The sequence below is a fragment of the Dicentrarchus labrax genome, unplaced genomic scaffold, assembly GCF_905237075.1.
Source record: "Dicentrarchus labrax unplaced genomic scaffold, dlabrax2021, whole genome shotgun sequence".
Lineage (NCBI taxonomy): Eukaryota > Metazoa > Chordata > Actinopteri > Moronidae > Dicentrarchus > Dicentrarchus labrax.
Genome location: NW_026136705.1, coordinates 18497434 through 18514304, shown reverse-complemented (window position 1 = coordinate 18514304; position 16871 = coordinate 18497434). Strand labels below are relative to the sequence as shown.

The window sequence follows — 16871 nt, the reverse complement described above, 5'->3', positions numbered from 1 at the left end:
ATGATGTTTCAAGATTCTTAAAGACCCATGCAGGGGTGTAATGAGATTAAAGAGTTTTTTAAATGAATCCAGATGGTTGCAACTCTCTCTGCATGTAACTGAGAAAGCACACCGGGCTAAAGTGCAACACACAAAACGAGATGAAAGAGCAAACAAAAAAACACAGGCAGAGCATTTGAAAATGTGTACTTTTAATTTTGTTCCCTTGGGGTGGGGGTGGGACTTTTCAGGTCTGAGTGAGGAATGAAGGCAGAGTATCACATCAATCCATGACACAACTTCATTTTATCACCTTTAAATACCATTATGTGCAATCATTCATACAGTACAACACGCCAGCTCAGCCTAGAAAACATTGATTGTACACAAATAAAATATCTCATTTTTATAAATCTTGGTTCTCTCTCGGCAACAATGTAAAGACCGCTAGTAAGAGCAAGTTTGAATGTTTGTCACACTTTTTTTTTTTTTTCAAATTTACTGGAGGTTTCACAACTACTGAACAAAAAAATAATTCTATTGCCATTCATTTTAGTGTTGGGGTTTGGAATTTAAAGGGGCAAGTTAGGAAAAGAGGAGTCACATTTAGTTAATATTGCTGTGTGGTGGTCAAACAGACCAGGAGCTGACCAGTGAAACTGCAATTTTAGCCATAAGTGAGGCCGAGGTCAAACTTTTTCAGCCAGAATAAAATACACCCATTTGACACACTGACGCTTAGAATTCAGAAAAAACACCATCCAAACAAATCACAGAATCCATTTTTGATATTTTCTTTCATCAAATCCACTTCCTTTTCAGAATTGTCATTGAGAGTGCAGCATTAAAAGTAGACCCAACTTTTAAATTCTGCTTCAGCAAGTTTCAAAATTGAAATCATAAGCATGGTGCTAACGCCAGTCCATGCGAGCTGGCACGCAGAAGGCCAAGAGTTAGAGCATCAGTGCATCCACACATATCTGCACGTGTACTTTGGATCGCTGCCTGCCATGCAAATACAGAGGAGACAAGAAGCTGGAGGACTTAACTGATCGAGCTCTCCCTTCTGTTACTAGAGTTAAATGCAGCATGGTAAAACATTCATTATACTGGATTATCTTCATTTGACTTCACAAAGGGATTGACACTGTGAAACTGAACATTTTCTATCAGTTGAGAAATTTTTTTTTTTGGAGTACATCAATTACAGATTTGGTTATCCTGAGGCATGTTTTTATGTTAGTGTGTCATCTGCAAAACGCTGTGAATGTCATTCTCATGAACAGAGTAATGTGCGCAAACCAGAAGTTTCTGTGTACAATATGTTGATTCCAACAGATTAAACACACACAAAGAACATAATAAATACAGCAATGAATAACAGTTTAACATTACATATGTAGTACCATGCCGATATTTTGTGCTAACAACTTTTCTTAATTGTCAACAATGGATGATTGCTTATTACGATTATACTAAGACAACGTTGCAGTTAAAAGAGATAAAACAAATGCTGAATCATTAGTGTTCCCCAACCACTAATTTACACGATTTTATGTCAATATATTAGGATTAGTAATATTAGACAGTTACAGTAATCTTCAGTGTGAAGAAAGGTAACCATAGACAAATATATTCTGTTTTAGGAAGGGCTGAAAGATATAACCCTAGATGTCAATGACACGTCCTTGTGAACTTAAAAAAAAAAAAAAAAAAAAAAAAAAACCCCAAAAAAAACAAAACAACTACAGCAAAAACATTTAAAAACATTTAAATGTATACATATGAAAACAAACAACATGTAATGAATTCCTTCCAAATACAGTCTCTTAAACAACTAAATAATGTCTTGAATCCATTCAAGTTTGTTGGATCTTAACGGACTGTCTCAACTCAACTGTCCCTCGAAGCCTCCTCGGTCCACAGCGAGACCGAACCAATCAATCGATGTTGCTCTAAAACATAGCAAGAGTCATCATCATCATCATCCAATAAACAGCTCTGTCTCTTCTCTTTGGGTAAATAAAATAGAATTAGTAGAGTATGGAACCAGTATAGCTTTGGGAAGCTGTGTTAGTTTTCCTTAAAACGGTTGTTGCATATACGAGTTGAACTGTCAGGTTTCAATTTTCACGTTTCAACCGAAATCTGTAGCGTTTCTGAAAATTCGACTAAGCACAGTGGTGCTTGCGGTTTAAAACACCAGCACACATTTCCCAAACAGTATACCGTCCTTCACTCTGAAGCACAGGACATACAGCTGACTCAAACTGAAATAATTACAAAATAAAAGAGTTGAAATTAAGGAGAAACTAAACTAAACACGACAGTGTTTTTTTTTTTAAAAGCTACAAACAATCAAACATTTCTTTCAAAAGTGAAACAGTACATAATTTGAAATGTACATTGATTTGAAATGTCACATTCCTTTCCAGTGTACCATTCAGTCCCCTTCATTTGTAGTTTGAAATCTTTTTCTGAACTTATCTTTCTTCCCTTGAGGCCACATATTCATTTAGTACATTAGCTCATATGTAAGGAGGCACACAAGGAGAGCGATAAGGTCTGGAAGAGTTTTGATGTAATGTTTGGCCACATCTGATCTGATCGTGTTTCAATGTTTTGTTTTTTTTACCATTTTTAATTTTCTCATTTGTCTGTGTTAATAAGATGTAGTGGGGTTTAACTTAAACACTGGGAGCACTTGAGGAGTACAATAATGGCCAAGAACATGACTAACACAACCTCACACAGCAAAATGGTGTTCAGGTAGAAGGGAGTTAAGTCAAATAGGAGAGAAGGAAGGGAGAGATGAACAGTTTCTCTGGGAACAAAGCACAAAGAGAAGGTTAGAGTGAAAAAAAGGAAGTTGGGAAGAGGCACTAAAAGCCCCCAGACTGTTCATTGAACTGACCACTTGGTTTCCTGCTGCATTTAGCCCATTCATCAACAATACCCTGCAATTCATCTGTCCAATCATCCAGCCACACGCTCATCTCATATCGTCATCCACCCAATTATCTGCATGTGTTTCCCTCTGTAGTGGTCCTCTGTAAGTAGGGGGTTTCAACAGGTAACAGGTGGAGGTGGTTGAGAAGGAGGCTGCAGGAGGTCCAGCACACCCTCTCACTGCTCCTCTAACCAGGAAGGCTTGTCAGCCCCTGGAGGCCTCAACTTTATGTTGAACTGCTTCAGCGTCTGCTCCAGCTGCTGTTGGTTGCCAGCAAAGTATGCCGAGATGGCGTTATGGAAGAGGAGGAGCTGTTTATGCATTACCTTCACCTGAGAGAGAGAGAGAGAGAGATATTAGAAACAACATCGGGTCAATCCTGGATGTGGACTTTTTTCACTTTAAAGGCTGATGATGATGCAGGCCTACCCTGCTCACTGACCTTATTCTCCTCCAGGAACTTGAGTTTAATGATGACGTCCGAGCGGAGGCGTTCATACTTGTCCTTCTGGACTTGGTACTGTTGCTGTGCAGCATCAATGCGGGCCATGGCGGCAGCGTCTCTCGGACCCATGCTCAGTTCCTCCAGGTCTGATCGGTAGGCATCAAACTCCAGTCTGCTCACAAAAGGATGAGAGAAAATACAGAGTTTCAAAAAATGCTCTTTACTATAAAATGATGGGATCCAACATGAGCATGACATTTTTCAGCCGAAAGTGTTTTTGTTTTGGTTATTTCACAAGATAGATTACTGTGTTTGTTTGTTTGTTTGTTTGTGTGCTGCGTTTCGGGAGCATCGATCAGGCTTTAGCAACATTTTAATCAAAATGTCATGACAGTTGGTTTGTTGGTCACCGTCTGTTCAATCTGATAAAACCTCATCCACAGTCCTGATAAAGTAGATCAACTGAGGATTTCAGTTAAATACTAAGGATGTTATTTTCCAAACTAACTTTGTTTCCCCAGATTTAGTCATACATATTTATTAAAGTTCAGACTGAATGATGATTTTAAATGTCATAATAAAAGTTTCTCATACAGGAGGATTCATTGCGGGCATCAAATAATAATAATAATAATAATAATAATAATAATAATAATAATAATAATATTTTCAGTCCATCTATCATCTATTAGTTTGAGAAGTCCTGAATGATAATGACAATGTATGCAATATGTAATGTTTGTTGCAATATTTCTTATTGTTTATGATTTAAGCATTTCATTCAATGGTTTCATAGTGTGCATCGTGACAATACCAATATTTCTGTGTTTAATCCCTTTGCTAATCTTCCTTTAAAAAGGGGTTTCCATGCAGTCTCTTAGACGAAAAAATAAATAACGTTCTCCATGTCCTCACCTGGCATTTTCATACATCTTGATCGTCATCAGGGTGTCCTCCATGGTTTTGTTGACCAGTGTGTTGATGCTGGACACAAAGAAGTTAATGGCACCAAGTAGAGTCTCCCCGTTCTTACACAGCAACTTCTGAGTCTCTGCATTGTAGCCAAATTCATCCTATAAAAAAGGCAAACGCAATAGAACATGAATGGTAATAATGCGTTTAAATGTTGTCTACATACACCTAACCAGTGCACCTTCACCTTTAGTTATTCAACTTTAAAGATGCAGATCAATATCTAAGAGTTAAGACGAGGCTTGATAAAAGCTACATGATTAGATTTTGAGGTCTCACCCGTAGCTCTGGAGATTTCTGACTGAGGTCAGCAAAGGTGTCACCCAGCGCATGCTGCGTCTGCACCATGTTGTAGAAGTGGTTGGTCAGCGCTCTGGCCAATCGCAGCACATTCTCATATTTCCTTTTAGTGTCTCTCAGCACCTCAATCTGGGCCTCCAGCTCCAGGTCCACAGTCCGGGAACCCCGACCAAAACGCTCAGAGATCATTTGCTTTGTACACTAAAACAATGAAGGAAGAGAAAAGAAAATGAATTGATACCAAATAAACCTCAGGCACACACCAAGTTATAAATCACCTTATAAAGCTATCATCCAGTCACAGTTTGAATTGTTAGTCAACGTTACAGAACCTTTGATACCTTGTAAGTGTTGAGACCCCACTTCTTCACTGTTTCTAGTTTTTCCACAGCCACACCGCGGGTTGCTTCCTCTGCCATCATGCTCGAGTTGCTGCTGCTGTGGTGCATGTTGGAACCTGACAGATAAGACCCAAATGTAGAAACAGGACATGGTAAATAAGAAACACAAGATTAACCCCAGGAAAGAATACACCAAACAGAGAGTCCTTAACTCAAAGTGCATTAAAACTGTGCCACATTCAATTAAGATGGTGTCTGAAATCTGTCTGCTATCTTCTAACCCATGTCCATCACCACTAGCCCTTAAACCACTCTAAAGCATGCAAAGGAGTGATATGGAGTTAATGAGTGAGAAAAAAGCAGGAAAATGTAGAATTATTTTTATTGAGCTATGATAAAAGGTGAAAATACTGTAGACTGCAGGAATATTTTGGGTCACTGTTAAAATGTCAATCTGATTAATCAATGTAAAGCCCAGTTGAGCATTCAACTTCACCCTCTTTCCCTCCCCAGTACCTTTGTATTCATTTGATTGGCTTGCTAGGGGGCAGAAGAAAGAACTGCTTGGGGGAACGCTACTTCGCCTGGCCATCGTACGCAGGTCTGTGACAGTGGATGGATGGTCGGATGGGAGGGTATGAATGAGGGTATGGATAAGGGAATGGTTCAGGGTTTGGGGGGGTTTTTTTACAAAATATGGGGATGTTGTTGTTTTTTTCAGGATCGGGATTTAAAATGATAGTTGGATATTTATGGTTTAAACACGAAGTTATTATTGAGGTTGTACAAGCGTGCCAATAACGGGACGATAACGTGGGAGGATTGTGGGGAGGAGCAGGGAGATGCAGGAAAGTAAGATGACAAAAGGGAGAAGAGGAGGATGAGGAGCATGTAGGAGGAAATTGTGAAAAGGGGGTGGAGGACAAAGATAGACAAGATGAAAAGACAACATTTAGTGCATCACACTCAGTGAACAATGCAGACAAATGAGTGATGATGAAGACAGGGGCAGTTTGAATTGCAACAGGACAAAATAAACTGGATCAGCCCTTTCATTAAATAACAATAAATGGAAATGATTAACATGAGAGAAATGAGGGCCTCTAAAAACTAAAGTTTACTGAGGTCCTCCTAGTAATATCTTACTTTTGCACCTTAATGGGTGAGTTTAAAACTGCAAGAGAAACCAGCCAGAAAGTAGAGACAGATCGTTCAAAAAAGCCAAAATATTAGAAAGGGGTGCAACAGGCAGAAATAAGTCTACCTCCTAGTCGATCTCCACTGATGAAGAGAACATTTGAGAAAAATAAAAAGGGGACAGAAAAGCCGACTGAGCAATCTAAAAGTAGACAAACTCAGCATAAAAAGCGTCTTTCCAAAATGCGATATCCATGATGTGAGAAATATCCAAAAAAACGGAAGAAAATCAATACCACATGATGTGTTTTTCTGGTAACAAAATGTTCTTGCTTACCAACAACTGTATTTGCCGACTGGATGTTCTAGATTCTATAAACATCTTCAGGTCAGCAAAAAATTGATTCTATCACATTTTGGAAAAAAGCTCTTTGTTATTTTTAATAATTAGGTTTAATGAGCCACCTATTCCTGTAACTGGGATCCTTTTGTTAAACTCTGCATTGTAGTGCACAGCAGGGCCTGAGAGAGAGAGATGCAGAAATATTAGTATAAAATAAGTAGTGTGGAGAGTGTTGTTATTTCCCTTTTACACTGTGTATACAGCTGCTGAAGTCAATTCCTTGAACTGGAAAAGTTAACTGCTAGAAGAAACATTGCAACGATTTATGGGGAGTACCGGTGTTTGATGTAGGGAATATTCGACATGATGTGGTTTCAAACCACTGCCTGACATATTTGATAATGAGGCTGTCTTTCAGTACTGTTACAGTACTGTTTCAGTATATCTGAAAACTTCAGATGGTCATGAGTCGGCACTTGTGTGAGGCATTCTCATTAAAACAATGCAAGGTGATCTGTTGGTGTGGGAGAGCAGTTTCAGGTAGCGGTAAGACAATTAAAGAAGGTCAGTTTAAGTAATAGGTCATCGGACATCAAAACACTGCACAGCAGTTTATGATACCATGAGACAGGATTTATCAATTCAATTATTTTAAACTTTGGATTGCTAACTGAACTAAACAAATGCTGCATTCACAAAAGTTATCTACGAGGAATGTGCACTTGCCCATATATGATTGGCCAACGCAGCACGTTGCAGATTGCTGTACGAGTCTGCGTTATCTTGCTGGAGCCCTCTGTGTCATCACTTAGCTCCTTTAAAAAGAATGAGGGGACTTTCTCACACAGTGCTGTTGTCTGTCTAAACACAGCCGCAATGGAAGATGATTGAATAGCACTTTTAAAAGGTTTTTTTTTATACATTAGCATGTTATTTGCATCAAGTGTGAGGATCACTGTAGTACTTTTAGAAGCATTTAAAAAAAAAAAAAAAAAAAAAAAACCTAAACACTCTGGTGCTCACAGATGGTTTTTAAAATCATTAAAGTTCATCATTCACTCTGCCTCCCTGCTTTATCCTCTATCTGTCCATAGAACCATCAAAACTGAGTAATACAGACCACTTTTCAGATACAGAGACGGTCTAAACTAGAAATGAAAAGGGACAGAAATTGACCACCAATTACAGCTGATGAATTGCAGCATGAAACGAATGAGCTCAGGCCCTAGAAATCAAACACTTGCCCTCTGTATAAACTCGGGGAATAACCCTTGAGCCAGAGGCACAGCAGCATTACAGCTGAGAAAAGACTGGAAAGATGTGCGAGTGAGAGAGAGAGAGACACAAAGCGTGAAGTTGGACTCTACCTTTGATTGAGCTGGTGGGGATGATACCCTCTGCTGTTCCTCCATAACCCCCGGAGACGATGCTAGTCTCGTTGAGATTAGGACCTGATACCATCACCTGCTGTAGGTCCTGCAAAGTGGGAAATTAAAAAAAAAAAAGAAGAAGAAGAAAAAAAGAACAAAGGGAAGGATAGAGGGTTTTGGGCAGGGATATGCAGACAGGAGATTGATGACTTGAGTGTTAAATTCAGACATTGTAGACAATGTAGGTTAAAGGCTTATTCACTAGAGGGGGACAAACACTACTATGTTAGGAAGGTTAGTCAGCACACAAGGCGCTTATCTGGAAGCCAACAGGGAGAACTATAACGTGTGTGAAAGACAGAAAACACACCACTTAAGTGCCTAGTCAATAATCAACCTAACTAATGACTTGAACTGAATCTCCTGCCATGAAGGGAGCAAGCAAGAGGAATTCAACACCAGAGCTGTGATAGACCTAAAGTCTAACCCAAGCAGCGACTCAAATGATCTATGCCACAGGAAATGCTCAAGCAAACTATTTTCTCCTTCCAAAATAATCACAGGCTTCAGCGGGGAGCTGTGTTACGGGCCACACGATCAATCTTGTGTGTGTTTTCCTTAATTTAACTCACTGTTTTCTTTTGTTTGCCTTCCTGCTCAAGTATCAGCTAGTAAAGGAAGGAAGAAAAAAAAAACATTTGTGAGGAGTTTACAGAAAAGGAAAATCGAGTCTGAACAGATTTCTCGCTGTTGCAACCATATGTGAGGCTTGGTTCCCACAACAAACATGTTTTAATTGAACTGCTGTCTGTGCTGTAAGCAAGCCTCTTATTTCATTTCCTACAAACACTGCGCAGACCCATATCATCCATCGTAGAATGTAAACGTAGCATGATATATAGGACACTTCCTGAAACTTTGGGCCTAGTCTCTCAAGGAAGATTGTGATAAGGAAACTTTAGGCTCTTGAAGGGAGGTGGCCATTTCCTCTTAGTAAGCAAACAAGCATATGTTTGATGCTTCCAAAAGGAAGTAAAAATGCAACTGCTGGAGGTTAAACAGCATTCAATAAGGGGACAAAAATGATCTATTCCACATGTATCTAGGCTTTGAAACATCAAAACAGAATGGCAGTAATGGTAACAGATTGTAATATTGACACCTAAGTGTTACCTGTCAGCTATTTTGTTAACACTACACAATTTGAGGGATATCTTTTTTTAAAACATGTGAAGACTGAGAGATTCCTTCAATTTAGAGTTAGTAGGACTACGTTAACAGGCAGCACAATTCATGCTGCGCAGTGGTTTGCCATAAAAATGAAATAGCTGACATTTTGTGAAATAAACCAACGTAGTGATGCGAGGCAATTTAATGCCGCACAAAGTCAAACCACTGAGCAGTACAACACACCAACATAAACACACATACACACACACAAATGCACAAATGGCCTGCTCACCCTGGTGCCTCTGGAGCTCCCTACCTTCTCATCTAAGCTCCACTGCAGTTTTGCAGCCTGCACAGAGATGGAGGAGGGGGAATCGACGAACACAAGAACAACAAAAAAAAAAAAAGGAAACAAATAGATAAGGAAAGGAGACAAAAAGAAAAATCCATGACTGAAATCATGAAACAAGATAGAATGATGTAAAAGAAATCCCAGAAAAATCATTATAATGTCCACAGACAGCAGGGATGTAGGATGGAGAGCAGTGATGACTGATATCACAGCAGGTCAGGATGCATCATTTTTGCTGGTTTATGCAAAAGTTTCAAGTGGATCATTTAGGGTTTAGTCATGTTTTCATCTATAATGTATTACCACATCATTGCCGTGATATTATTCCATCACTGTCTGGAAAAAGAAAATACAGATTCTTGTACAATGCTGCTCAAATGAAGATAATCATTTAGGAGACTTTTACAGATTAAAAGGTGGCGTTAAGGGAAATAAACAAAGGAGGAACTGTGTACACACACAAACAAACGAATTCCAGGTAGCACATTGTGGTTGCCAGAAAATACATTTCTCTATTTTAGCAATTCATTTTGGATCATGTTAGTAGTAACATGTAACCTTTTAGCCAAATGTCCTTTATCATAGCAACAGTGCCAATTTCTGTAACCTACAATGACAGTTTTCTCTTGGAAAGATGGATATTTTAAACACACAGGCACTCAAACCAACAACAAAAAAACAACACATTTAAAGGATGAGACAATCCTGTCTGACTACATTTAGCCCTTCATTCGGTCTATGTATCTCTTCTTTTAGAGATCTGCCTCATGTTGTGGCAGCTGTTCAATGTGGGAGAACACTGACGCAGACACGGAAGCTTTCTTGGACACTTTGTTGACACAGTGCCCGTTCACTGAAATGAAGGAAACTACAGCACCTTCAGTCATAACAAAATAAATGGTCAATAATATCTTCACAGTGAGGTTTGGTAGGGTAATGAAAATGTACCAAACCACTATATTACGAAATAATAACTGAGTGGTTCTGAAATTCTAATAGGACAATTGGGCTATCTCCAAATGAATAGCACAAGTAATCAACTCTGAGAACTTGGGTGTATAAGCATCTTAAAGTGCTGCTGATTGTCTGAGCAGACATGAGTGAGCCACTGATGCTTCTGATGCTTTTGCCAGGATGGTGCTGGCAGTCAATCCCATCTCTGTCACTGTCAAGCTGCCAGTCACCATCCCCGTTCTGACACAATCACAACGCTACAACATCTGAAACCAGACATCTGCTCTTCCTTAACCTGCCAATCTTCAGCGCCATGTGATTGAGCAAAACAGACTTCTGCAGCTGTAACTAGAAATGCTGCACAGTAGATATCAATCTGAATTCAGAGGGCTTTCACCCAAGGACAAAGCACAACCAGTTTCACATTAATTGCAGAGTTGCTATGACAACTGGTTAATATCCAGCACTGCTAAACACAGCGCACAACAGAGCAGCTAAACACTTGCCATCTATGAACACATTCAACTGAAATACCCACACCAAATGTTTGAATACTTGCTTCACCATGTAAACTAGGTGAGAAGGTAGGGTTTTCTTTTACTACCTGAGTGGGAGCCACATATAGTTTGGTGAGCAAATAACATCATTAACTGCCAGTGCCTCCTCCAGGATCTTCAGTATGTTTGTCCAACAGGGTGTGCCATAAAATGCAGGAAAACGAACAACCCTTTCCACCCTAGTTGCGCTGCAACTCCACTGTTATTTCAATCTAACTGACTCAAACACTGCTGAAAATGATGGAAACAAAATGCTGGTGTTCAACCTTAGGCTGGAGCATAATGTCATGCCTTCAAATGAGGCTGTAAATGGATAGTTCCCAACTGGACAGCAAACACTACATCTGAGAGTTTAGCATTTCAGTTAAACGCATAGTGTTAAGGTTAACCAAATACACCAGAGATGTATCTGCAACCCCGAACATGAGGCCACATGAGCCGTTAATGGGAACAACTGATTACCAAGGAGACAGCTGGTTACTAACACCTGATTTCCCAGTAGGATCTCTTTCCACAGTTGTTGTAGAACTAAGGACATCAGGCAGTGTATGGCAGGCAATACATAATACAATGATAGCTAAGCCTAGGCAGAGAATAATATTTAAGTTCACAAAACTGGAATACAGCTTCTGACTGATCATTCTTTTCTGAGTACTTGAATAGAGATATGTTAAATAGAGAGAATAACAGTAAATGCCACATTCATACAACCAGCATTCAGGAATGACAACTGTAATATTACCACACAGTGGTGCTATGGTAAGAATGGTATTACAAGAGCCAACTCACTTAGCTAATCTCACGATTGCTGAGAACAATACCCAAAACCACAATGTCAACTTCAAACAATTGAAGGCGTGCATTTATCCGTTAACAGTAATGATATCAGCTTGCCTAAGTAGGTAGGGTTGATTTTCTTCGTGTGCTCTTATGTGAATGATATAACCATCAGGGATAGTACTGTATCATTAAATGCAACATTACAAACATCAAGCTAAAGCCATTGTTAGAATTTCCTTAGCAGAAAAACGGTGGCAAAAAATATGAATACTCGGGTGGCCGATGAAAGAACAGATACTAGTCATTGGGATTTCAAAATAATGTACAACCTGACAAAAGTGTACCCTTAAACAAAAACAATTAAAAAAATTTGTATTATTATTATTTAACAAGTGCTTATAACTATATATACACATTAATGAGCTATGTAGTAAAAAATGTGATAAATTACTGACAGGTAAATTAATAAGAAAATAAACAACTCTGTACTATCTTGTGTTATTGTTGTTGTTGTTCTTCTGTCTTCTTGGGATCATAGATAGTTTGCAAATTTTGTCCTTGTCTAATAGCTTTAAATGGGTAAATAACAACAATACAGGGTGGTCTCAAAATGTTACACACAGTAGACTGTCAACTAATACAGTAGCTGCGACCCACCTGTTCAAGGCTGTCGTCCTCCGGTAGTGTCCCTGTGTCACCATTACTGTTGATAGGAATCTCCATTGTGGCAGCTTTACTCATAATGCTGTCTGTCATAATGCACTATGTCTGTGAGAAAAAGAGGAGAGAGAGATACAGTGTGGATACAACAAACTGTATGTTAATCAAGTAAAAAAAAGGCAGGGATGGAAAAACAGTGAGGCTTAAATGCAGCTTTGAAGAGGAGAGACCAAAGAGTGTAGTCAAAACAGCCAAATCATTAGGCGGATGGGCCACAAACAAGCGAGGAGGTGGTTTTCAAAGAGCAAGGCTACCGCTCAGCATAAAAACAACACACCTAAAGCCTCATGCACAGGAGCCGCCACTACAACAAGCTGTCTTGCTGAAGTGGCCACTCTACTCTACATCTCAATTACAGGATCATATTTTTGCAGCACCCGCTCCCTAAAAACCCAGACTAGGGCAGCAAGATGTTTACATCAACATTGTCTAGTTATTCTAATAGGTCAAACTGAGTGGAGTGAATTCACAGCTTAATTAATTCACTCCCACAAACACTAATGAGGGGTCTGTGTGTAATGTATGTGTGACCACAGCTGATGGTGCATAATTCAGACCAACAGGCCTACACATGTGAAAGATGCTTATTATGGTTTTCACATTGCACTTCTGTTAAACAGGTAAACGTTACACATGGATAAACTACAGTCCTGCATGTAACCCACAGCAGCGCTGCAAAGAAATACATAGAATCCAACAATACAGTAGGCGATTCATTATGCACTTGTGGGTGTTTTGTGGTCTTTTTCTTCCTTGGGCCAATAGAAAAAGGCTGGAAACTGTAGTTACAAGTTAATTATGTTGATTTTATTCCGATGGAAAACAATGAGCTGCTACTAAGTGAAAGTGAGGCTAAAATGTAATATGCTTGCACACTTATGTAAGTGGCTGATAAAAGATGAATCAAAGAGCAACTGGCAATTGGTTATAAAAAGTCTATAATATTCATATCAATTTGTAAAATGCCTAAAGATTTAATTCTGAATATTCTGTTTTTAATTGATGTTTAAATGCTGGTAACAAGTAATCACTAAACATGATTACCGAATGCCTATTATGCTTTTAAAGCCATTGATGTGCATTCTCACATGTCTTTGAATTACATCATACCACCATTGAAAAGCAGGAAACCAAACTAAGGCAATAATTTGAATTAGTTTAAAAAAAAAAAAAAAAAAGACAACAACCTTGCTGTCCTTGTGAGATTTGATACGACATAACTCGAACATAACTATATGGCAGGTTTGCGGCAATTGGATCACTTTCTGGCACCATTATCACAGATGTTTGAAGGCATGTACCAGTACCGCTTGTTTACATTTGGTCTCACCCCTCCAAAGTGGGCGTTATCACTTGGCCATGCCTAGCTCATTTCCTGAGGAATGACACATCTCTGTTGACTTAGGATTTGCTCTGTTCATGCCCAACAATACTTGACAGAGACACTCTGTTTGCTGCACCAAAAAACTGGATTGGCATCTTCTCTATATTGACTGTTCATATCACTTAAAACCAATTTACCTTGTAGTGTTATATGGTGGAAATCCAAACAAAGTCTGCTTATTGACCTGAGATTCTACACACTTACAGTACAAAACAATCAGCTAAGCTTTTTAATTAGACATTAAAGGTCTCCATAGTCTGAGCAACCAAGTTAGTCACTTTGCATAACATCTACATCTGAAAGAGGCCCTGATCTAGTACAGTATTTAGTCTGCAATGGGTGCCTTAATCCACTATGTTCTGACTCTCAGTCAAGTCACTTGGAGGCTAAATCAATGCGAAATGGCAACAGGGCCTTTAGACATTAGATTGCACATTATTATTGACAGTCTATTATTAGGAATGCACAGCCTTCAAAATAACTTTAACCAGCAGTGAATGGGCTTACAACAGAGACAGTGTACGTTATTAGGTATCAGTATCACTAACGTAGGACACAATGAGTAATAGTTGACTACACAGTGGAAGAGAGTGGAGCCGTTTGACTTGAAATCATGGGAGCCATAACAGGTGCAGCAGCACAGGTGTAACAGTCTCCAGCAGGTAACGCTAGCTGCAGGCCCCCGGTGCGTTCAATCTGCCCAACATAGTGGGGGTTCATTCAGGCCGGGCAAAACAACAAATCATAATCGCAATTTATTGAGCATTTGCAATTGAAGCATTTTTTCAGCCAGGAAATACATTTTCTTTCTTTCTAAAAATAAAAAAAGGGCCTGCTTCGAGTTCACACATGCAGCTGTTACGAGGAAGCTGTTTTTTAAAAAAAATAAATGAAATGGTAAACAACCCTTCACTGTGCAAAGCCTTCTGGTTAACAATGGCAGAAATGTTAAAAAATAGAATAAAATAACCACACCCAGACAACATTACAACGGTTTGACTTACGGTGTGCTTAGTCCCGTCGTAAAAAAAAAAAAAAAAAAAAACCCCAGAGCTGATCGGGAAGCTAGCGAGCGAGCTAATAAACAGGCTAAAGGCAGTGCATCCCAGTTCATGCGCGGCTTAGAGGAGACTGATGTGTCTTTTGTCAGTCCGAGGGGGGAAACAAAACTGCCCGCGGGAAACAACGCAGTGCTCTTGTTTGAGATTATTTTTGAATAAGGTAAAGCCTTGTTCTACCTGCGTTTGTCCTCTGACTCCTCGTAGATAATCCTCTATCTTCTTTTTTAATGAAGCCAGGAGGAAAAGCTTTACGGAACTGACGACACCGTGGAATTCATTTTGCCGACGCTCACCGATCCGAAGATCGTCTATTTACAATAAGATGGTTCACTTGTTACAAAAGCAAAAAGCTGCCATGGTTGCTACCTGCTGCTAACCTTCACCATTACCAAGCAGTTTGAAAAGTAAGTAGTGTTAACTATTTTTTAAATATATGTATAAATGTTTGTATTTTATATTTTCTATAACAAACCTACTTTCTGAGATAGTAAAACTTGTTTTTCTGTTGCAGTCCTTCACATTTATGAGTCGTTCACTGCAACAATCTATTTCCACACATCTTTGATGATCTTTAATGAATGACATTTCAAGTGCAATGTGCTTAATATATTAATCATCGTTTGATGCTTTTGACAAAATATATAAACAGTAGGCTTTGAGCGCATCCCCTCCATCACACTTCGAAAATGTACCCGGAAATTGGAACGGAGTGAGATATCTTAATTTTACCTCCACTCGGCCACAGCCCATCTTTGGGAGCATCCTGCAGGTGATGTGTGCAGCTCTCCGCCAGCTGTTGGTGGTTGCACATTAACTCAGGCAAGTGTGAGTTATTTTAATTGCGCCCCAAGAAATGCTAAGAACGTATGACCACTGTGAATCCAAAGGGCGGATACGGATGTAAAACTCTATTATTCCAAGAAACCCTGCCCCCTGTGGCTGCAAGTGTAAGTTCACTGTGATCATGGAATTGGGGCACATTGACGTGTTCTGTGCCGTACAGTAACTAAGCTTGTCTGAGAGACATATTTAAAAAATCGTCATGCAATGTGAATACTTTACCAGCATGGTAATATGGCTATCCCTCCACAGTGAGAAAACAAACACAAAAATATAAAATAAATGTACAGTGTGCAGTTGAGAATATTTTTAGTGGCTAAGGTGGCGTGATTATTCAACAAATTAATTGTTTTATTATTTATTCTATTAAAAGTTAGTCTGCTCAAAATTGTTTAGTGTCCAGTAATAAGTTGTCAATGTACCAAATTATACTTGCAGGTTTCTTGAAAAGGCTTAAATGCTTTATGCAACAACACAGAGCTCCACTGTCTCCTCCTCACAGATAATGAAAAAAGAATACCTATTGTAAGGGGACAAACATGCAAACACCACCATCTCCAAACAGTCAACCTATCATTAAAGTAGCTTGGAACAATGGGACAGCCATTACAGTGGGCGTGTAGTAAGTAGTCTGCCATAAGTAGGCTATTGTATTATAAAATCTGTTTTCTGATTTATCCTTGCTCCTTGATTGCACATGACTCACGTGAGTTTTAAACGGTTTACTTGGCATCTCTACAATTTGTGTGGTGGTCTTTATGACCTGCTTGTAACTTCCAAACCTCAGGTTGTGGCCAAAGTACAATGTAGCTACAATACCGCCCTCTGTGGGTAAGTTTCAGTATAGGATCTCCTGAGGAGGAAAACGCTGATGGGCTAGTGTTTTGATGGTTTTCCTTCCAACATTTTGATCAAGATCCTGTGTGATCTTAATTTCTGTTTTCATTGTTCCCACATATGCAAATAATCAGACTTTAATGTTGTTTGTAAATGGAAATTTAAAATAGATTTTTTCATTTGCAAAGACAATTCAATTTACTTTAATTGACCACAATAATCCATTCTGTATCCACATTACTTCAGAGGGAGTCTTATCTATTGAAAACAAACAATAAAAGTTGGAGCATATCAGATAGTAACAGTCTGCACAGTTTCTGTCAGTTCAAGAACATCTAATGAATAATTAGATTCTTTAGTCACACAGATTTAATAATAA

General features: G+C 39.0%; 1 protein-coding gene across 12 annotated transcripts; it reads right to left on the bottom strand.

Moving 5' to 3' along the window:
• Positions 1-174: 174 nt before the first annotated feature.
• On the bottom strand, positions 175-15671 carry arfip2b (ADP-ribosylation factor interacting protein 2b). Of its 12 annotated transcripts, none has more exons than XM_051401259.1 (11): positions 15545-15671; positions 12308-12418; positions 9300-9356; positions 8470-8505; positions 7835-7943; positions 6590-6646; positions 4988-5103; positions 4626-4847; positions 4290-4447; positions 3372-3546; positions 175-3261 (listed from the first exon to the last, which is right to left on the bottom strand). In XM_051401259.1, the coding sequence occupies exons 2-11, from the start codon at positions 12404-12406 to the stop codon at positions 3106-3108; spliced, it is 1185 nt and encodes a 394-aa protein (XP_051257219.1). In that variant the 5' UTR covers positions 12407-12418; positions 15545-15671; the 3' UTR covers positions 175-3105. The 12 variants fall into 12 exon arrangements, with proteins under 12 accessions (XP_051257219.1, XP_051257218.1, XP_051257217.1 ...); XM_051401258.1 differs by lacking the exon at positions 15545-15671 and adding an exon at positions 14759-15121; XM_051401257.1 differs by lacking the exon at positions 15545-15671 and adding an exon at positions 14993-15121.
• Between the last annotated feature and the right edge of the window lie 1200 nt (positions 15672-16871).